This window comes from Schistocerca americana, chromosome 2, assembly GCF_021461395.2.
Source record: "Schistocerca americana isolate TAMUIC-IGC-003095 chromosome 2, iqSchAmer2.1, whole genome shotgun sequence".
In the NCBI taxonomy this organism is placed as follows: Eukaryota; Metazoa; Arthropoda; class Insecta; order Orthoptera; family Acrididae; genus Schistocerca; species Schistocerca americana.
Window position 1 is genome coordinate 301879760 of NC_060120.1, and position 24108 is coordinate 301903867.

At 42.2% G+C, this 24108-nt stretch overlaps 1 protein-coding gene across 4 annotated transcripts in view; it reads right to left on the reverse strand.

The window, feature by feature from the left end:
- LOC124595000 (ATP-binding cassette sub-family C member 4-like) overlaps nt 1-24108 on the reverse strand; it is a 207039-nt gene that overhangs the window by 153710 nt on the left and 29221 nt on the right. For all 4 annotated transcript variants that reach the window (XM_047133547.1, XM_047133545.1, XM_047133546.1 and 1 more), the window contains exons 2-3: nt 23209-23319; nt 12476-12610 (exon numbers count right to left, since the gene is read on the reverse strand). In XM_047133547.1, coding sequence (XP_046989503.1) covers nt 12476-12610; nt 23209-23319 — 246 coding nt within the window. The remainder of the gene's footprint in view (nt 1-12475; nt 12611-23208; nt 23320-24108) is intronic.

Here is a 24108-nt window from a genome sequence, read left to right on the forward strand (position 1 = left end):
TACATGTTTAATCTCGCTGGTTTGAGCAAGGAAAACTCTTAATAAAATCCCCCATTGTAGGACTCACTGTACTTAAGGACTGGATTCGCTGGCGTTAGTCATTTCAGTACTTAAAAACCCGTAAGATGGTGGCTCGTGAGAAACAGCCGTTGCTCTTTGGAACGTGGTTACTTCGTTCAGGATTCCCTGCCCCATTCACAGTGGGTACGTCCCCCATCCAATGGGTGACTGGAGGCGCTTCTGTCATCGGCACACTTGGTTAGCCTTTTGATTTCTGGAGATCTAAGTGATTAAACCGCGAGCGCATTTTGCCTCCCTCACATTCTGTGCCTGTGTTTCATTCGAGATTGATCCTGGTGAAGATCAGTCGTCCAGACTAGGAAACTGTCCGTGGTGAGAAGTAATACCTGAAATTTTTTATTCTCGGCATACTTTTGACACTATGGATCTCGGAATATTGAATACCCTAATGATTTCCGAATGACAACTATCATTCCGTGTTCTAAGTCTTAATTCTCGTCGTGCTACCATAATTACATTGGAAACCTTTTCACATGAGTCACTTGAGTACAAATGACAGCTCCGCCAATCCACTGCCGTTTTTATACCTTGGGTACTTGATACTACCGGCACCTGTAGAAATGCATATTGCTAGACCATGACTTCTGACTTTCAGTTTATTTACAGCGGTGTAACAAACGGGGAATTGGAAGTAAGTTTCTGGAGACAAAATCTTTGTATAAAATGTGCCTAGTCGTCCAGCCACAGCAAACTAAAGTAAAAACTTGAGCTTTTGATGGTAACTTCTTTCATCTTCCTTCAGGAAAAACTACCATATCTGCTTCAATGATGGCGTTACGAAGGCATTAACCGGTCTGTGATTGGCCGATATACGTCATGGTAACGTCATGCTGCCAGAGACCGTGTCGACATATGCAATGCCAGCAGTGCAATTTCTTGCGTTGGAACATAAAAGACACTGCGAATTTTCTTGAAGTCTCGTAACATCGAGAGCACACTTACAGACAGCTCTAAGTATACGGCCACTATCCTGGTCGAATTTATTGTGTGATAGAATCCTAGCAGGTTTATGCATAGTTATGTGTTTCATCAACGCTCCACTCGGCGCTCCTATCATCATTGGTCACGTGCCGACAATTTGCCGAGCCTCACGCAGAATGCAACGTTCCGAAGTTTAAAATGGTGTCTTAGGTGAACAAAGCAGCAACACAGACATGTTTACTGTAGTATTATCAAGGAGCTGAAAAGCAGATCGATTACGAAGAATCCTTAAAGGCACTGAAGATCTCCCGAAATCTCTACGCCTGACTATTTTAGGGACTACCTACGATGAAGATTTTGCGTTAAAGAGTCCGAAAGACAAAGATGATAGAAGTTGCGGCTCCAAGCACGTTTCTGACGAGATTCAAAGCCAACATGCTCTAATTGCGTCTGAAAATGCCTCATACATACAGTTGCTTGTTAACTCAGGAGGATAGTATATGATGCGAGGTTCTTGCTCGAAATATCCATCAACTACCCGAACCAAAACGTTTTCTTTTTTATCTGTGATGAAAACTGCTGGTCTATGTTTTCACGCTCACCGAAGAGAAAATAAAATGCAATTATTACTCTTTTCCTATTTCCTCAACCTTTTTGCAACTTCGACTTTTCAGAATTACACTTATATCTGTGCCCCTATCGTAATTCATAACAGGTAAGTCATTTAAAGAGTAATCTTTAGTCTGTCGTCCGTGTAAGCTGATGGCTTTGGTTACTTTTCAGCTGGAATTGGGTAACAATTCTTTTCTGTTATTTCACTGTTTCTTTTTCTTTCAACTTAACTGCTTGAGAAGATCGGGAGCATGCGTCTTCCAGTTCAAGTTTCCCTCGATATGTACACCCATACGTTTGGAGCATTCTGCCCTACTTACTGACTTCTGCTCATGTCCCTCATCAGTTATTGGTATGAGCACTTGTTGTTCGGAACAGAGTGAGGTTTTTTAAAATTCAGGCAGAATCCATTTTCGCCGAACCACTTAATTCTCTGGGAAACATTTTCTAACTCTTCTGTTGCTTTCTCTCTTAGGGAATTTATTAGAACAGCAGTACCGTTTGAAGAAGTATCATTTTTGCTTGTTGACTGCTAAGTAGGTCATTCACATATAAAAGGAATGGGAGTGAACCCAAGGATGAACTCTGGAACTCCCTTTTGAATTATTCAGCACAACGTAGAAAGAACTAATAGTATGAAATGATTTTTTCAGCAACTACAAGTTCTTGAATAAGCACTGAAGGTGAGACACATATCCGTAAACTTCTTATGTTTCATGACAAAGAACTGCCTGTGGCATTGAGTAGTTCATGACTCGTTATTGAAGATAAAGCAATGTGTCCAAGCAATGAGACCAAATAATTTTCAAGCCCAGTTGAGTTCTGTCAATAAATTATCCAGCGCTGTACTGCAGAACTGAATTCCTACAGTTTTTTTAATGAAAAATTAAGCAACTTTCAACAATGATTTACTTTTAATTGTCTTCATAGCTATGTCTGAAGCGATGAAAATCCATGCTCTACCCTTGTCTCAGATCACCAGCAATATAAACACTATGTGATCAAAAGTATCCGAACACCTGGCTGAAAATGGCAAATTCGTGGCGCCATCCATCGGTAATGCTGGAATTCAGTATGGTGTTGGCCCACCCTTAGCCTTGATGACAGCTACCACTCTCGCAGGCATACGTTCAATCAGGTGCTGGAAGATTTCTTGGGGAATGGCAGCCTATTCTTCACGAAGTGCTGCACTGAGGAGAGATATCAATGTCGGTCGGTGAGGCCAGGCACGAAGTCTGCGTTACAAAACATCCTAAAGGTGTTCTGTGAGATTCATCTCAGGACTCTCTCCAGGCCAGTCCATTACAGGGATGTCACTGTCGTGTAACCACTCCGCCACAGACCGTGCATTATGAACAGGTGCTCGATCGTGTTGAAATATGCAGTCGCCATCTCCCAATTGATGTTCAACAGTGGGAAGCTAGAAGATGCTTAAAACATCGATGTAGGCCTGTGCTGTGATATCGTAACACCACCGCCTCCGAATTTTGCTCGTACTGTTGGCACTACAAACACTGACTAGCACATGACGATCACCGGGCATTCGCCACACCCACACCCTGCCATCTGCCATTGGATCGCCATATTGTGTGGCGTGATTCGTCACTCCACACGTTTTTCCACTGTTCAATCGCCCAGTATTTGCGCTCCTTACACTAAGCGGGGCGTCGTTTGGCGTGAGCAGCCGCTCGACCCTGAAATCGAAGTTTTCTCACCTCCTGCGTAACTGTCGTAGTACTTGCAGAGAATCCTTATGTAGTTTGGAATTCCTGTGATGGTCTGGATAGATGCCTGCCTACTACACATTACGACTGTCTTCAACTGTGGCGGTCTGCCAGTCAACAGACGAGGTCGACCTGTACGCTTTTGCGCTGTACGAGTCCCTTCACATTTCTACTTCATTATCGCATCGGAAACAGTGGACCTAGCGATGTTTAGGAGTGAAAATCTTGCGTACAGACGTATGACAAGTGACACCCAATCACCTGGCCATGTTCGAAGTCCTTGAGTTCTGCAGAGCGCCCCATTCTGCTCTCTCGCGAGTCTAATGAATACTGAGGTCGCTGATATGGAGTACCGGGCAGTAGGTGGCAGCACAATGCACCTAATATGAAAAACATGTTTTTTCAGGGTGTCCGGATACTTTTGATCACATAGTGTAAGTTGAAGGGGTGGCATTGTAGAAGACGAGCTAACGGGGCCTTATTTCCGGTAATCATGTTTGGATAATATGTATTATCCGATGCTCATCCGCTATGTATTGCCACTCTGGTCGGATACTGAATCTCTTGTAGGCTGAAGTAGGTGATTTCAAAACAACAGTGCAGCATTCTATTTCGATAGTTATGACCATGAGCACCTTCATAAGATACCCTCATCTTTGAATTGCGAGGGTACGTCGTGTAACACGGCCAGCGTGATCGTCCTAAGTCTTGTGGATTGTTTCCGAACGCATCTTACGAAGTCGGAGTATCAAATCTCAGTAGAACCTGAAGATTAGCTTGTTCGTGGGAATTTACTTGTCTGTCTCATTGTACAACGGGTATTTGAGAAGATGCGTAAAAGACTGTGCATACATTGCATCTGGAGGTCGTGTCTCAAACGTTGCTATGGACTTTAGCTGTAGTGATAACTGGCATTTTGCGTAACGCACGTTTTTGCTTGTTGACTAGAGTTAGTGAATAGGGATGGCCGTTTAGAGAATGTCGGCAGCTTTGAAAAACGAATCGTTCTGAGCCACAACGCCGCGGCACCAGAGTCCTCCATTAATGAGATACCAATATTCAGGGATGAAGGGAACTGTCATTCGAAGTAAAAAGAAAGTCAAGTAAACACGTGCTCTAAAACGCATGACGTAAGGGCTATGAGCATTACATTTTCGCCACTGTGAAACATCTTTTGCACTGTAGCTAGAACTATGGCTCTTAAGACATATAATCTAGAGCCCAAGTTAACCAGATTTTCGCTCCTTTCATGTCCTTGAATATTGGCCACTCTTCCTGGGAAACCTGTCCTACACTCTAAAATTCGTTATAAGACGGAATTTAGTGATGTCGACCGGTAATTCTGTACATTTCTGCTGTTTTCTAGTTGCTCTGACTCAGCAGCTCAAAAGATTATCTGGCTTGCGGTGTATGTTTTCGAAATTTAATCACAGGTTTTCAGACAGCTAGGTAGACGAAAGGGAGGAAAAACTGGGAAGTACAAATTATGGTAATTTCCAATGTTACGCATGCAATGTTTATCAGGCTTACGGAAGACAACAGGAGAAACATCCAACACTGATAGTGAAGTAATTACAGGTTGCGCTGAAATGTTAACTGGTGGACAGTATCGAGCGAAGTGAACAACTACTTTGCGGTATCAGACACGTGGAAACAATTACAGAGGGCACGGTTAAGGACGATGATTAATCAAGTACTCCTACAGAAGATGGCACGCCGAGTGTAATAGAAGCTACAGGCCCTACTCATTTTAATCAGATTAAGGTAAACTTGTACAACGAGTTCCTAGCATTTATCGTCAATGCTATAAGATTATACAGGTTTCTGAGCTGAGTAATTCGAGATAAACTAATGGTTGGAAAGTATTATTTGTGTTTTTATTGACTTACAATTTACTCTTATAGCTACTATTCTAAGTGACGACCGCCAGTTTCACTACATGATCAACAACGTAATCCACTGACAGAACTGAACTCTGACTTCAAATCATTTCGCCTCATTGCTTATCCACGTATATGATGAGAGTGTAATTGCTTCTCCGTCAGACTCCACACTGTCGTCTTCAAAGAGTTCATCGCAAGGAGAAGTTGAGTGGAGTTTATGCATAAATTTACTTCCACGTGGAGCAACACCTTTTCAAAATCTACTGAGCGAATTTGGCCAGACTTTTGTAGCTTGAACGACCTAGCTTCCAGTATGTTTCTATCGATGGTGATAATTTCTGCCAATTGTAATGACATCTGTCCCAAATGTTTTCTGTGTACTTTCGGAGAGCTTTTGGACCATCAGTCATTTAAATGTCTTCATGCTGTTCGCCGTGATTTCCTCCCCTGTAACAATCTCTATCTCAGAGTAGCACTTTCACCGATGTCCTTCAATTATTTGTTGCATATATTCTATCTCCATATTCCCCTTTAGTTTTTACCCTTTACAGTTCCGCAAAGTATCACCATAGTTATTCCTGAATGTCTTAGGACATGTCCTATCACATTGTACCTTCTTCTGAAGGTGCTCCACTCTCTTCGCCGATTCTGCTAAGAACTTCATTCTTTTTCTTACTAGTCCACCTAGTTTTCAGCATTTTCCTATAGACCACACCTCGATACTTTGATTCTCTTCATTTCCAGTTTTCCCACTGCCAGTAATTCACTTCCGTCCACAAATAGTCGTATGTAGACTTAACTACTTGGAGAACATTATCTATTTGTTTCGTGTAATAGCGGTGAAATTCACGGAAATGATGTGAAGATTTGTGGCTTTTGCGTGTTTGGTCTCAGACCACGTCGTTCGATACAGATTGTGTCGAAACGTGCCAATAGTTTGGAGTATGTCATTTCAGTATTGGCAAACTTACGTTCTCAGAAATTTCTTCCTCAGATTAAGGCCGATGTTTGAATCTAGGAGCCTTCAATTGGCTAGTAATGCCTTATTTTCCTGTGCTAGTCTGCTGTACTATACACTGAATGCATGTTTCCAAGTTCCTGTAGAACGTTTTGCACCATTTTCAACAACCAGTCATAGGTGAACAGATGTAAACACCGCTGTGCACACATCACAAACTAGTATGTATTCTTTTCCTCAATTTGTGCCACAAATGTAGAAGCGGCACATTATTTGTGCGACCCATTCTTGAATACTGCTTGAAGGCCTAGAAAACCACGATGTGGGCTTCAAAGAAGATGAAGCAACTCAGAAGCTTACTGCTAGATTTCTTACCGCTGGTTCGAAATGGTCCGTGAGTTAGGAGATAGGAGACCTTGGAGGAAAAATGTTGATTTTTTGCGAAACCAACAAGTGAGAGAAACTGCTGAAGGCTTCTGCTGCTCCAGTATTCATACTGCATGAAGACTAAGGACAAAGTTAGCGGGATTATGGCCAGCAGAAGCGTACAGCCAATCATTTTTCCGTCTCTCCATTTCCGAGTGGATGAAGAAGGGGGAGGGGGAATCAGCAGTGTGGAAAAATACATTCAACCGTGCATTGCACGGGGCAGCGTACGTCTGTTGATACAGAAGTGAGGGCCTACGAAGAGAGAGTATGACGTCGCTTAGTAGGATACAAACAACGCCGTCACAGGTTGGTTTATTGTAGTGGGGGTTACGGCATATTTGTGTGCCACAAATAGTCGTATGTAGACCTAACTACTTGGAGAACATTATCTATTTGTTTCGTGTAATAGCGGTGAAATTCACGGAAATGATGTGAAGATTTGTGGCTTTTGCGTGTTTGGTCTCAGACCACGTCGTTCGATACAGATTGTGTCGAAACGTGCCAATAGTTTGGAGTATGTCATTTCAGTATTGGCGAGATAATTCTTGTCTTAAACGAATCAGGATCATTGCTCTGTGGTTCAAAGGAAGTAAGAGATTCGTTGGACTTGCCAGCTAAAGCACCAATCCGAGTCCATTTTATCTAGGACGGACCAGAGGACGAATTTTATGCTAGTTCCAGATACATGAAAACTGCTCATTTTGTTTATTGCTTATTTAGCCTCACTAGAGACTTTAGTATTACTGAAAACCTTTGCCTTTTGATATTGCTAGATAACTTTGTGGATGCGTTCCCCAATGATTAAAAGTGCAAAAGTAGCAAAATGAGATCATACTAAGTGCTGATTACTTGGATAGTGTTTTTTATGTGTAAGTGTGTGCTTATAGACCATTTTGACCACACAGTGTTCACTTTCTTAGGAGCGTCAAAGTAACCTAAGGAAATGGTGTCCAACGACCTCGTGTTACCGTTTTAGTGAAGCTCATTTTAAGGCTTTCACTCTTGTTAACATAGCAGTTCAATTGTGCATCAGTTGCGTCAAGCAATTACCACTGTGAGATACCCAGAGTAGACGCCGTACTGTGAACAGGTGCAGCACAGTCAAGATTCGTATCAATAAGATAGTGAGAAACATTCTTAGGAAACGGAGCTACGCTATCTGTAAGTCACCATATCTAGATGGCGGACACAACACAAAACTAAGAAAGCGAAGTCGAAGACCGAAATAGTCTCCCAGATATGGTATGTGCGGTGAAGTACTCTTTTGCTAACTTCCAAAGTACTACAATATTATCTGACAATATTGTGAGCTACATTGGTCATATAAAGTTGCTGCCAATGCAACTTTATTTGTTGGACGTATATCATTATTATAGTTTTTGATGAAGGACTGGTCCATACCCTTAAGTAATTTTTAGACGGGGTAATTACGGATACCAGGTGCGATGAAACCCAGGCCCATAATAATTAAATTTGTGTCATACCGGAAAAGAGCTGAAGTGTTTGCTCAGAAAAGAAAACTCGCCAAGAGTGGGGTTACCCTGAGGGAAGATCTGACGCGCGAAAGACAAAGTTTTGAACACTGCGATCACACAGTTCGGCCTTCAAAATGTATGGACCCAGGATGGCAGGATCGTAGTCAAGACGGAAGGAGGGAGGAAAACGGTGACGAACATGTCCGAACTGAAAGACTGAGCGAAATCTCGCGAGACACAAAGTCTCATATTTTACTCTGTCTAATATAAGTTAATTTTTATTCTTTCTTTTCATTTTTTTACGTAAATATTGCTTCGTTATTTCTATATGTACCATAAGTACTCTATTTAAAATCAGTCAATTGTTTCACATAAATATTGCTTCTTTAGTTGCCTATCATAAGTGCTCATTTATATTCATATTGTCAGTCAAACGGGAATTAACATTCTCCATTAACAGGAATCTCCTTAAAACCGCCTTTCTATATCTGTTATTTTCATCCTCGTCACTACCACTACTACTACTATTATCTTTATCGTAACCACTACTGCCACTTTCCATCTTTCTTTTCGCTCCCTTCTCCGATACCACCAGCCTGTCTTTCACCTTTTAGCCCACAGACGCTTGAGTCAGTCACGAGCTTGGACACACCTGTAAATATGTCTTCCCCCGCGAAATCCAGCTTTTGTCCCTCTTCCGGCCAGCAGGTAGACGGAGCGCGCTCGGTCCTACAGGCGGCCACAATGGGACGGACCGGTTCCGGCGGCGGGCTCTTTGTGGCCCACGCGAACGCTCAGTCGCTAACGGCTCACTTCGACGAGTTCTGTGATCTGTTCTGCCAATCGCTGTTCCATATTATCCTCGTCTCTGAAACTTGGTTGAAACCAAACATTTCTTCCGACGCTATCCGAATCACTGGTTACTCTCTCCTAAGGGCAGATCGTGAAACACGACGCGGGGGTGGTGTGGGTGCCTATATTCGCTCTGATCTGAGACCTACTATACTATGCACATCGGATGCAAAGGGCGAAGGAGAAGCAGAATTCTTGTTTTTCGAAATAAATACATCAAATCAGAAACTGCTAATTGGAGTAATCTATAAACCTCCAAACGTCGGTGCTATGTCCTCCTTTCAGTCTGCCCTGTCCTCGCTCGTGACACTGTATGAACACATAATCATTATGGGCGACACAAACATCGACTTACAGTTAAAATCTCCCTCTGCAGAAAAACTTAGGAGACTGTTCCACTCCAATGATATGAGTTTAGCACCGCTGGACCCAACTCATCACACGCCACACAGACATACACTCATAGATATAATAGCAACAAAGCGACCAGATAAAATAATTCGCGCCAATCAGACATCCGCTCCAGGACTCTCTGCTCATGACGTGATTTTCTTAAATTACTCAGTACATACTACCAAAGAAAAATCTCACCTGGTAACCTACAGAAACCTAAAAAATGTTAACCATGACGCTCTTCAAAAGGATTGCTCAGACATCCCTTGGCATGATATAAGCAATGAACCGACTTTAGACGGAAAAATTCGGGAATTATGTCGCAAAATTATTGCACTGTATGATAAACATGCTCCTCAACGCACTGTCAAGGTAAAGAGAGCTCCCGCTCCGTGGCTCACCACTGCATTACGCCAGTTAATGAATGAACGTGATGCTGCACATAGGGCCTTCAAGCGTAACCCAACTCCCGAGGCGTACGAAGCTTATAGGAAACTCCGAAATAGAACCAAGCAAAGCGTGAGGAATGCCAAAATCAGACATGCCCGCTCTGTCGTATGCGGCATATCAAAACCTGCTGCACTGTGGAAAAAGCTGCGCAGTTTCGGTATAGGGAAGCGAAGATCTGACGCTGTTTATCAAGCGTCTGCAGAAGAATTAAACGATTTCTTCTCAACAGCCGTAAACTGCCACGCAGCGACAAATTACCAGCCCCAAGATATCAATCTCTCGAGAGACAAGTTTTTCCTAAAACATGTCACTACCGGCACAGTACACAAGGCAATTATGAGAATCTCTTCCGAGGCAGTAGGAAATGATGGAGTGAGCATTGGCATGATTAAGAACGTCGTAAACACTATTACTCCAATTATCGCAGACATCTTCAACCTGTCTCTTGTCAGTAGTACATATCCTACTGAGTGGAAGCAAAGCTTAATTCAACCTATACCAAAGACTGACAACCCTAAGTCGCCAGGTGACGACAGGCCGATCAGCATACTTCCTGCAATATCTAAAGCCCTAGAACACATCGTCCATGAACAGCTGACGGATTACCTCAAAACTCATAACATCCACGACAAATATCAGTAAGGTTTCCGAAAGCACCATAGTACAGCAACTGCATTAATCAAAGTAACTGATGACATTAAACATGCTATGGACAGACGTGAAGCTACCATCCTAACACTGCTTGACTTTAGCAAGGCTTTTGATACAGTTGACTTTGATATATTACTAATTAAAATGAAGCAGCTGAATTTCTCAAACAGCGCAATACACTGGTTCGACAGCTACCTCAAAAACAGAAGTCAACAAGTCATTTGTGGGTCGGAAAAGTCATCATGGAAAAACGTGCGCTCTGGAGTTCGCCAAGGCTCCGTCCTTGGTCCATTACTCTTCTCACTGTACATTAATGATATTTCTTCAGTGATTCACTCCTGCAACTACCATCTATATGCCGACGACATCCAACTGTACATAAGTGCAAGCCCCAAGAACATTGCTGACGCAGTAGCGAGTATGAACGCAGATCTTTGCTCTGTTTCTCGATGGGCACAGAACCTAGGTCTGAAACTAAACCCCAAGAAATCCCAGGTCATACTTATATCTCATCCAAAGTTAATCAGTCGGTACTTTCGCGAAACAGTCCCTCAAATACTCCTCAATGGTACCCAACTACCACACCAAAAAACAGTAAAAGACCTTGGAATAATCTTGGATGAACACCTAAACTGGGAAGAACAAACAGTCACAGCTTGCCGGAAATCGCTCTCCTCCCTACATGCAATTCAAAAATTTAGAAAAATATTTCCAACCCATGTTAAACAAAAATTAGTCCAAACACTAGTCTTGCCTAATCTTTACTACTGTGATGTAGTTCAACATGGCACAAATAATGAAAATTCGAGATGCCTCGAGCTAGTGATGAATGCTTGTGTTAGATACGTATGCAACATACGGTTGTATGATCATATCAGTCATTCATACTCCCAGCTAGGTTGGATACGCCCACATAAGGCACGCGATCTCCACACGATGTGCTTACTTCATCGATTTCTTAGCCACTGGTGCCCCCAATACTTATCTTCTCACATTAAACACCTATCGTCATTCCACAACCGCAATACCAGATCGGATACGTCTAGCATCTTGGCTGTACCTTTACATAACACAAAATCTTTCTCCGTGTCATTCTCCATCTCAGCCATACGACTATGGAACGCACTCCCCTGTGATCTGCGTCTTATCCAAAACCACTCAACATTCAAGAGGGAACTTAAGACTTACATATTAGGGACGGTATAGCCACCATTGTTGTGCCCCCCCCCCCCCCTCATCTTTTTCTTTCTCCTCTCCATCATAGCTTCGAATTTTACCATTCTATTTCTCTTCCTCTAACCTATCTACCTCTTCTATATCTCTTTCACCCCATTCCATCGTCTTATGTCTCTGCTTGATGAGAGTAACTTACAAGCTGCAAGAATATAACGAGAAAATTCCCAACTACCAATAGGACTGACACTCATATAAGAAAAATATGTTTACTTTCATATACATAGTCATTATTATTATTATCATCATTATTATTATTTTTATTATTCTTGATTGCTATAATTATTTTTTGATTGTTATAATTATCATTGTACTACTTTTATAATCTCTATTTTTTTCTTTAACATTAATACTGTAGAACATGTTATATGTCCTAATTTTCTGTAGACACTGAAATTTGCTGAATCTGAGTATGCCTGGTTAGGTGTAAGAGAGGGCCTGAAGGCCCTAATCTTGCCAGGTAAAATAAATGCATAAATAAATAAATAAATAAATAAATAAATAAATTACCGTTTATGGTTGTCATTTTTTTATTAATTGAGACAAATTTTGTGTTTTCTGATTTAGAACGGTATGGTCAAAACGCAAATACACTGATATAAATACAGCTGCTATTCTCAATCAAACAAACTAAGCTAAAGCTTGAAACAGGATTTTAAGGTTGTGTGTATATTTGCATGTGTAATATCTGAAGTTGCTTTAGCAATAAACAAACAGTAAAAATCATACTTAAAAATCAGTATACTTCTATGAACTATGAGAAGAGAATTATGTCCCTGTAATTATCACAATCAAACCGACTAGATCACATACCTTACAATAACATGTTCTATGAACATGAATACGCCAACCCAGGAACCCATAAACCAGAACACGCTGAACAGCGCTCTTGCAAAGTTTGGCTTCTTCCCTTTCTCTTTCGCCCTCGTTAGTTCCTTATCCCAAGATCTGAAACAAGACACACAAAATGCATTATCGTAACTACAACATTGTTAATTACACAATAATTCTCTTTTGGTGGTTCTCTATTTACAGATGTCACTCAAATTTTGCCTAACCTTTGAAAGACTTAGAAGAAGAAAAAGTCGATGATACTTATTAGTTCTGTCTTCTACAGCTCATATTCATGATGATAATTAGTGTGCAACTTGTCATTTGCACTGAAATTATGCACACATACGAATGCACATTTATATGGATGGACACTACACACAATTTTGTAACTGACTACTTACCATAATTCAAAAAATTCTTTATAGTATACAATGAGTTATTTATATGTGAAAACTTTTCCTATTGTCAGCCGGACAATTCATTCCTCTGAGTAGAATGCTGAGTTTTGTAACTGTGTAATAATTCAATAGTTACTTTTTCACAGGTACGAAAGTGACTTTCACCAAGGTTTTGGTAGATCGTCTTATTGTATTTTAAAATGCCTCAGTCACTACTTCAACTCAAATTGATTACTGATAATTTCACAAATGAAAAAGTGAGACGCAGAGAGATGCCCTAAAGCAATACAAATACATGGTCAGTATATTGGTCCTCAATCTCCACACACACTATCAACAGGTCAAGTACAACAGCCGTTAGTCATTGGTTCCGTATCTTCAGTACTACGCCTAAGACGTATTACGGACGAAGTACACAGTTACATCGAGAGTAGAATGGGATTAACAAATCTTAGGGCGATATAACATGTACGAGTTACTTATGAATATGAAACCATTTTTCATTGCCATTGTGTGATGACTAACAAGATTGAACTTCACTAAATAACAATAGTAAATGGAAAATACACAACACGGAGCATAGTAAAAGGGTATGTACTTTGGGATCTAAGGTAAGTTAATTATGCGCTAGAAGAACAAAGTGGAAAACTGTACATGCTAAAGGAATAAGAACGTAAAACAGGGCGCAGTTTTTAGTATCTGTGAAAGACGTTACAATGTCAAAATATGAAGAGATGGTCAACAGAATAAAACAAGACAAAACATTGAAATTCAAAACACTCAATGTAAGACTCAATGATCTCTATAATATGTTATTCTTGACACGCAAATCCCAAGTTTTCTCGCGGAATGTTGAGCAATAAGGTGTGAAAGCGGTTCATGGAACACTATTGTTTGATGAAATTGTCAGAAGGGCAACTCCAACCCGACTCGGAGTTGACAGGTACTATGTACAAGAGCGCATCATGTCTTTTAGACAATTTAATAACATTGTGATGCCAGCCATGACAGTGATATACAACCTGTTTACGTAGTAGTATAAAACTCCACAATTCTTTTAACTTGGCCCACGTGGGTATAGTGTGAACACAGGTCATTTTGTACATGCATTTTCTAACATTCTTAACACTTACTGGAACAAGTAAGTGAGAGCAATAAGGGTGGGACTTACACACGTGAAACTATGCCTTATAAAGCTGCTTGTTTCGGGTTTCCCTAAAAAACGTATAAAACATACAAGAAGAAGTTGGAGATGTGCGTTTATTTGTATGAAACTAAAGCCCTTGGCGACAAGTACTGGGTATAATTAGGCGCGCGGTCGTAGCCTACGCGATTCAAAACCCAACCCGGTGCTCCAGTGTTGAAATCCTTCTCATACCAGCATAGCGAGTCAACGTCACAAGTGATGCATGTCTGTAGTTTACGTAACTTACGTAACGGTAGCCACTGCTAACGGAATGCTTATCGCTTCCCGCCTCAACTGGACCTGCAACATTGTTTGCTAAAATTGCACAATCCTCAAAAGGGAAATCAAGCTGTTTCTCTCTGTAACCAGTATGTACGAGTACAGCATAGGTGCAAGCTATCGAATCTACGTGGGAAAAAACGGAAAAGTGATATTCTTGATTGCATCGACTTAAAAGCTTAATTTCCTTACCCCCCCCCCCCCCTCCTCCACCCCAAGAGAAGGAACCGTCGTCTTTACTATTTGGCACAAATTTCAACTTGACACCTCTATCCGTTCCTGAGGGAAAGGGGTCTTTGCAAGCAGACGGACAACAAAATGGAACCTATACGTTAAGGGTTCCATTTTTCCGGTTGAGGTAAACATTGAACAAATTAATTATATAAGCAGTAAGTAATAACAGCACGCGCTATTGAATCAATGAGTGACTACAACTATTATCTGAAAAAAAAACTATCAACCACAATGACGATTCTAAAATGTTTTGAATTATCTGCACATTTAGTGAATTGCACGACGAATGTAAGTCCCTCTGTTCATGTAAAGTGGACACATCTGTAGCGAACGTTCTATCATTAATTATGCTATGGTTTCACTCTGAAGACGTTAGTAAGATACTATGCACATCGTATCTCTTACATTCTGCAACAGGTACTTATCACGGAGATATTACTGTTCAGAAGCCAGTGTCTACTTTTATAACCTTAAATGTTGAACATTATAAAGCGATGCTCTAACCGGGAAACCGTAGCCAGTAGTCAGATAAAAGGAAATTTAGGGATTCACATCTTAACGACTATTTAGTTATTAACAGAGCATATGGTCGTATAGGGCAAGGTTAAGGAAGGAAATTGATCGTAACTTTTACGAAGAAACATACAATGCATTCGACCTATCGGAGTTACATAAACGTAAATCTGAATGATCAGTCTAGATGTGCACCCCGCTCTTTCCGAACACGAGAAGTACGAGGGTGTGCTTGAAAGCAATGCTCCGATTTTTGTGTGAAAACTCAAAGGTTTTCCGATAAAACAAACGTTGTTAACATTGTACATATTTCATCTTTACGTCTACATACAAGGTGTTTCAAAAATGACCGGTATATTTGAAACGGCAATAAAAACTAAACGAGCAGCGATAGAAATACACCGTTTGTTGCAATATGCGTGGGACAACAGTACATTTTCAGGCAGACAAACTTTCGAAATTACAGTAGTTACAATTTTCAACAACAGATGGCGCTGTGGTCTGGGAAACTCTATAGTACGATATTTTCCACATATCCACCATGCGTAGCAATAATATGGCGTAGTCTCTGAATGAAATTACCCGAAACCTTTGAAAACGTGTCTGGCGGAATGGCTTTACATGCAGATGAGATGTACTGCTTCAGCTGTTCAATTGTTTCTGGATTTTGGCGGTACACCTGGTCTTTCAAGTGTCCCCACAGAAAGAAGTCACAGGGGTTCATGTCTGGCGAATAGGGAGGCCAATCCACGCCGCCTCCTGTATGTTTCGGATAGCCCAAAGCAATCACACGATCATCGAAATATTCATTCAGGAAATTAAAGACGTCGGCCGTGCGATGTGGCCGGGCACCATCATGCATAAACCACGAGGTGTTCGCAGTGTCATCTAAGGCAGTTTGTACCGCCACAAATTCACGAAGAATGTCCAGATAGCGTGATGCAGTAATCGTTTCTGATCTGAAAAATGGGCCAATGATTCCTTTGGAAGAAATGGCGGCCCAGACCAGTACTTTTTGAGGATGCAGGGACGATGGGACTGCAACATGGGGCTTTTCGGTTCCCCATATGCGCCAGTTCTGTTTATTGACGAAGCCGTCCAGGTAAAAATAAGCTTCGCCAGTAAACCAAATGCTGCCCACATGCATATCGCTGTCATCAATCCTGTGCACTATATCGTTAGCGAATGTCTCTCGTGCAGCAATGGTAGCGGCGCTGAGGGGTTGCTGCGTTTGAATTTTGTATGGATAGAGGTGTAAACTCTGGCGCACGAGACGATACGTGGACGTTGGCGTCATTTGGACCGCAGCTGCAACACGGCGAACGGAAACCCGAGGCCGCTGATGGATCACCTGCTGCACTAGCTGCGCGTTGCCCTCTGTGGTTGCCGTACGCGGTCGCCCTACCTTTCCAGCACGTTCATCCGTCACGTTCCCAGTCCGTTGAAATTTTTCAAACAGATCCTTTATTGTATCGCTTTTCGGTCCTTTGGTTACATTAAACCTCCGTTGAAAACTTCGTCTTGTTGCAACAACACTGTGTTCTAGGCGGTGGAATTCCAACACCAGAAAAATCCTCTGTTCTAAGGAATAAACCATGTTGTCCACAGCACACGTGCACGTTGTGAACAGCACACTCTTACAGCAGAAAGACGACGTACAGAATGGCGCACCCACAGACTGCGTTGTCTTCTATATCTTTCACATCACTTGCAGCGCCATCTGTTGTTGAAAATTGTAACTACTGTAATTTCGAAAGTTTGTCCGCCTGAAAATGTACTGTTGTCCCAAGCATATTGCAAACAAACGGTGTATTTCTATTGCTGCTCGTTTAGTTTTTATTGCCGTTTCAAATATACCGGTCATTTTTGAAACACCCTGTATTTGCATCCCTCTGCCGCCAGAAGTCTTAATTGTTTGTAGCACGGCTGTGTGTAACTTTATTATACCGGTGCGTGAGAAACAGCGTGCTGTAATCGAGTTTCGAATTCGAAGAGTCCGTTCACACAGAGCACACTATACTTCAGTGTGACAATGCCAGACCACACACGAGTGCTACATCCAACCCCTTCGATTCGCTGTCATCTACGTACAGTCCCTACCTGGCCGCCACCCTATTTTCATCCATCTCCGAAACTCCAAGAACACGTTCGAGGACTTCACTTTTCATGGTGATGAAGCGATGCCAGGGTAGGTGAGGTTGTGGCTTCGTCAACAAAGTTGAACATTGTACAGTGATGGTGTCAAACTGGTGTCTGTCAGAAATATGTTCGTCGCCAGGGCGACTGTTGAGAAATACGTATGTAGATAAGAAGAACACAGATGTACGAAGTTGATAACGTTTGTTTTATTTAAAAAGAGTTAAGATTTTTCACATAAAAATCGGACGCATTAATTTTCAGCGCGCATTCGTATCATACTGTCACCTCAGTCGGTGTAAAAAATTACGCCATAGAAAGAATGTAGAAGTAACTGCAGGCACAGGCAAAATAAAATAATCTGAAAAAAGCATAGCAAACATTTCGCAAATTCGAGCAAAAGGAAAATTAAAATAGGAAGTGATGCCTACAAATTTAAGATATATGCTCGAAGGGGAAAAAGAAAAACACGAATCATGAAGGGATTATTCGAAGACGACGGAAATCTGTAGCTGTAATGTACATTTTTACTGACAGTGGTTATAGAATCATAAAAATTAGATAATATTTTTCAAGAGAAAGATCTTCACAAACTGAGCAAGTTAATAACGCGTTTGTCCACCTCTGGTCCTTACGCAACCAGTTATTCGGCTTGGCATTGGTTGGCAGAGTAATTGGATGTTCTTCTGAATGATATCGAGCCCCATTCTGTCCAACTGCCGCTTTAGGTCGTCAAAATTCCGAGCTGGTTTGAAGACCCTACCCACAATGCTATATATGTTCTCAGTTGGGGAGACATCCGGCGACATTGCTGGCGAACGTAGGGTTTCGCAAGCACGAAGATAAGCAGTAGGAAGTCTCACCGTGTGAGGACCGGCATTATCCTTGTGAACTGTAAACTCAGGTTGGCTTACCATGAAGGGTAACAAAATGGGGCGCAGAGTATCGTCGATTTGCCATGCCCCGATGACCGCCGAAGACATGTCCTGGAGACGCCCGCAATAAGGACCGACATCCGGGGGTGATGGTCTACGGTTCCATTTCGTTTCATAGCAGCATCCCTTTGATTGTCATCCGCGGCGCCCTTACAGCACAGAGATACGTCAACGATTTTCTACCCCTCGTTTTGTTTCCCTTCATGGAAACATAATGCTCGCCTGCACACGGCGAGAGTGTTTGGTGCTTATCTTCGTGCTTGCGGAATCCTACCTTGCCCATCAACGTCGCCTGACCTCTCCCCGGTTGAGAACTTTTGGAGCATTATGGGCAAGGCCCTCCAATCAGCTCAGCATTTTGATGATCTAATACGCCAATTGGACAGAATTTGACACGATATCCCTCAGGCGGGCAACCAACAACTCTATCAAGCCGAGTGACTGTTTGCATGAGGGCCTGACGTAAGCCAGTGCATTAGTGTCTTGCTCAGTTTGAAGCTCGCTTTCTTGAATAAATCATCCAATTTTTTTGAAATGGTGAATTATGTACATCTACAGATTTCAGTCCCGTTCGGATATAACTCCTTCGTGGTGCAGATTTTTCAGTCTTATAATGTTTTTATATAAAGATTTGTCTGTGTTTATGCTTATTTTCACATCTCTTGGACCACTGAATTGATTTCAGTGAAATTTGGTTCGTATACTACCAACTGTCTGGAAGTAATCACAGTGGAGATGAGAACCACCTAGCTCCCATTGGGGTGACATAGTGGACAGACCAGACGGGGGAGGGGGCGGGGTGGGGGGGGGGGAAGATGGAGGGGGGGCATGTGCAATATATGACATACACAGGCGTGGGTGAAGCCACAAATGAAAGGCTAGTAAAATAGCTAGTAATATATAAACGAGGCTTAAGGTGGCCTCCTTAATTCAAATCTTAATCGATAGTCACAGCTTAATCACGATTAATGCGGTAGTAATTATTCGTGTTTAATTTTTCACATCTTTAAATAAACACAAATCTATATTCAGTTCATACTTTACATAGCGTACAGGCGCGCGAAGGAATTGCGATATATCTCTGTAATACGAATTGAACAAGACCAAAAAAAGAAATGTGAAAACAATGAAAATATAAGAAAGATTTTCTCTGGATTGGAATACTGACCAGTTCGTACAGCTTAACACGCAGCATGGTAGCTTGAGACACACGGAGATGAGACAGACTCTGATCAAACCCGAGAGGCAACTTAATGGCAGTTCTTCTGCCAAACAGGGCAATCAAGTAGTTTGTACGTGGTTTCCCAGGCTCGGCTAGGCAAATTCTAGGCTATTCTCAGCTGCGGCTTCACAAAATACGACTAACAAAGAGGTAAAATATGACAACACAAAACTAAGGTGGCACGATTCACTAACACATGGTGCCCACGATTGTCCTCACTTGCCTAGTCCAAAGAAATGCATTCGTGTTGTCGCAATTTTTTGTACAGTGGTAGGTGGATGAGCCACGAAGAACATACTAAAAATCCTGGCCAGTGGGGTGAGAAGGGGGGGGGGGGAGCAGGAGCTTGAAGGTCACTTTTTTATGTCTTTCTGAAATAACTTTAGAACTACAGCTTCTAGTAAATCTATATGCCAGTACAAAATTAAACTACCTTCAATTTCTACAAGAAACACCTGATTTATTTTTCTGTAGGAATAAGTTTCCACATTGGAGGGGGAAGAAAAAACAGGTTATTAAAAATAACGTTTTATTGGTAAATTAATTTTTACTGTTGAATGAAGTGTTTTAAGAGCAAATATTAAATTTGTTTACCACATACAAGTGCAGGAGTGTCATTCTATGCGATAAACTGCGTTCTGGGGATGTAACAGGAAGTAGGGTTGAAGTATGAGGCAACGTAGATCGCCATGTTGTGAGTGTGCACTTACTTCCTTCATAGGTCTGCATACTGAGCAGGCGATTCTCAACTCACTCTACCCGCTACGTCACAAGACGCAGCTACAGGATGTTTCACAAAGTTACACCGACCCTTTCGCACTGCGACTGGAATCACTGACGTTCCATCGTCTACACATGCCCGGGGGTGTTTATTTTCCACTAAGAGGGTTAACATGACATGGAATAAAGATATGAGTAGTTGGCAGTAGTAATGCAAGAAACGCATATAGAGAGAATCTAAATCTCTTACAATTGTTTTACACTGCTAGAGCGAAAACTGACTCAGTCTTGCAGGAAGGGTAACTTCTCCATTACCAGCACTCTTCCGTTTTCAGTTTACAGGCAGGATATGCCTCCCTAGCGTTTCTTGTCCAGTTCTCAGTGAGTAGACAAAATAATTTCACTGAGCTGAATGCGTTTTTGGCTATGGTCAGCCACCTTCAGGCTGTTGTGTCGGGGTGTAGTGGTAGCGGAAATTTGGCGCGTCGCATGGGACACCTCAGGTGCCGCTTGTTTCGCCCACGGGCTCTGCTGCCGAGGCGCCTCCTAGCGTGCCCGACACTGTGTATCCGCCCTCACCGCAGGGTGCAGGGTGAGTGGTAACGGGATCGCATCGCTCGAGGAGGGGAGGCCAATGTGAAGGTTGGACATCTGACCTGGCCTATTCGCCCTGTGAGAACTTGGGGCCGTTCCTTCTGCAGGGTCCGAGGAGGCACACGTGGCTGGACGCTTGCTAGTTGTCGGGACTCACGTTAGGCGCCCTGTGGAGCCCATTGAGGAAACAACGGCTAGGGCTGGAATGAAAGCCAATGTGCACTCTATACTGTAGGTCTGCAGAGGCCTCGTTTGACATGTGGAGGCGGCGTAACCTGCGCCTATCGAGCGTGCAGGGAGCAGTCATCTTCAAGTTGTGGTTCAAGTCGACACCAATGATGCCTGTCGTTTGGGTTCTGATAACATCCGCAGTTCATATGGGCTCGCTGAATTGGTGAAGGCTGCTAGTCTCGCTCGTCGGGTGCGAGCAGAGCTCACAATCTGCAGCATTGCATTGCATCCTTTGATTTGAAACTGAGTGGAGGGCCTTAACCAAAGACTTAGTTACGGGGTGGAGAATGGCAGGACTCCCCTTGACAGGTTATGGGTGCTCTACACTAGTGAAGCAGGACCTGTGGAGTGCACATTTTTCTACCTAAGAGGTAGCTTGAGGTACTCTGATGAATATTCGCCAGTCAACACGCAGAGAGCAAATCAGACCAAGATCAGACTGAAGAAAGTCTGAACTAAATCTTAGCTATGCGTAGCGTCACTTGAGGAAAATTGAGGAATTTATTGTGCTCTGTCAAAGACGACCTTGGCCTCAGAAAACGTTGCGTGTACAAAATCCCATGCCAATGTGGAAAATCTTATATTGGACAGACATGCCGAACGTGCAAGAACATTGCGTCGAACATCGTCATACACGCCTGGGGCAACCTGATAAATCAGCGGTAGCGGAACATTGCCTGGACGCGGGACATCGTATGCTTTACGAACAGACGGAAAATTTATCCCCAGCGTTATCTTTCTGGGACTGTGTTATTAAGGATGCCATACATATTCGCGATGCTTTCTAGATCTGTGCTGATTTGTGGACAAGATCAGGCCCAGATCAGCAACGGAAATAGGTCGCCTAGGTTATATGGAACTTGACACATTTTAACGCAAGTCAAGCAACACATCGAAGCACAGTAGTGTTCTTGACAAGCACACGACTAATCCCATCCATCACATATTCACACTCACCTTGAAAGGTATGTCTGTTGGTGTATAGTAAATCGCTCCACCCCTCAGACCACTTTACGACTGCTAGCAACTTCTGAATAGAAGAGATTTATGCAGGCTACCAGTAACACAGTAAATGGTGAGAGAAGCACAATAACTTTCCGGTCATTCATTAATTCACTGCCAACTGACTGCAATATGGCTACACCGCCGACATATGACAGAGAGAAATGCGTGACTACAACCCGACGATCAACCTTCCTCTCATGTACCTACTCTCTAAACTGTCACACCCCCAGAACACAATTTACCCCACAGTAGGTTCTACTGCACTTAGGTAAAGAATGCACACAGATTAATTTTTTAACCCAGTAAGTTTTTGTAGAAAATTTTATGCTGTTTAATTTCGTATTGGTAAACATTTTCGCTATAAGCTTCCATTTTCGAGGTATTCAAGAAAAACATAAAAGTAACCTTTAAAGGACCCCTCGCAACTCCCCACCGGTCAGAATATTTAATGTGTTATTCATTAACTACTTATCACGGTACAAAAATGTGAGTGCACACGAATTTTCCCCCTTATTCGACCTCTTTTGATCTTCACTGATTGGGCTGTTAGCATAACTGAACAACTGTGGGACACGAACAGCATTCGGACACAAAAAAATAAGTTTTTCAAATTATCCAGTAACGACAAATGAATGCTGAGGAAGAGACGTTATCCTAAAGGGCAAAATTATCTTGGGCCTTTGTTGGTGAGTACTGTTTTCTCTCGATCGAAATGTTATGCTGCATATGAATCTAGCCCTACATTAAAATCCTTCGATTTCGATCCGTGTGGCACACATTGCAAATTTTATATTTTTGACATTACCTGATGTGTGCTAAACTTTTTGTCGGACGTCTATGACGTGGGTACAACTGACGCTTTGCAACATTTTTTCAGTTGAGGGAAGAAGAGAAAATATCACAAAGTGCGAAGGAATTTCTCGGCAAATGCAGGCTGTAGAGTTTCCCACGACATACACCTGCACGAGACATACTAATTCCTTAAACTATTTGAAACACTTCTGTGGCAAATGAACAGACCTGATACAAAAATATGGCTTCAAAGTGGCTATAATACTTGTTTTAAACTACCATTGCTGTCTGCAATGTTTGGGGTGTGAATCATCAATTTTAGTTAACTCTTATCAAATTTACTGAAAGTCTTCAGTTCTACCAAAAGCACTCCCTTTGAGGAAAACAGACTTTTTACAAAAAGGAAGAATCTAGTATTGTTAATAATAATCAATGAACTAACATATAGGAACGTGATATCTACTCACTTTTCCAGCCGATCGCCTAGATCCTGTGTACAGTCTTCTTCGAGCCTTTCATATAAGTCGTCTTCCGTGATTCCTTTCTTGTAGCTCTTCCATATCAACTTACGAAGCCACCTGCAACAAGATAAGCGCATTGCAGAATAAATCATGTTTGGAGTCCATAATCGAAAAAATATTACGATTTGCGGCTGGTGCACTGATTTAAAATCTGAAACCAAGTCAGCCTGGTTCGTGTTGTGTAGTTATTCTTTGGTTAGGACCCTAAATCAACTATTTCTTGGCACCAGACAAATGTACTTCACAGGCCGGCACGAACGAGAATGCAACATGCGATATCTCTCGCCCAGTTACCTTGAATAAGATTGAAACAAGCGTGTTTCAAAATTATTGTTTTCTGTTGTCAGTTATTCGTGTCAGACTTACGCATAATGATTACGGTTGTATACTCGAGGCATAAAACTCGAGGAGTGTTAAGTATTTGAAGACATGCAAACATTGGTCAATAGGGAGATACGTACCTCTATCATTAACCATCCTTTCGTTAGCGACCCGCATGTCTGAACTCATTAAGACTAGTACGGACGTGTGATATATTGATGCCCTGAGGTATTTCTAGATTTTTTTATAACTGTCAATGACGTGAGTGTGGGAGATGGAAGAGGAGCTGGATGGTGCACATTCTGCGATACATTACTTTTGGTTCCGTGTCTACGAATTTGCGAAATGATGGTATTACCAGAAAACTGAAAGGAAAGCATTTCACCTGCTGCTCTTGCGAAATGAGCGTTCCTATAGAACCAAATGGATTGCCAACCTAGGAGCAGCCAATGTGGCAGATTCACTGAAGCCTGCCCGCATCTCGTGGTCGTGCGGTAGCGTTCTCGCTTCCCACGCCCGGGTTCC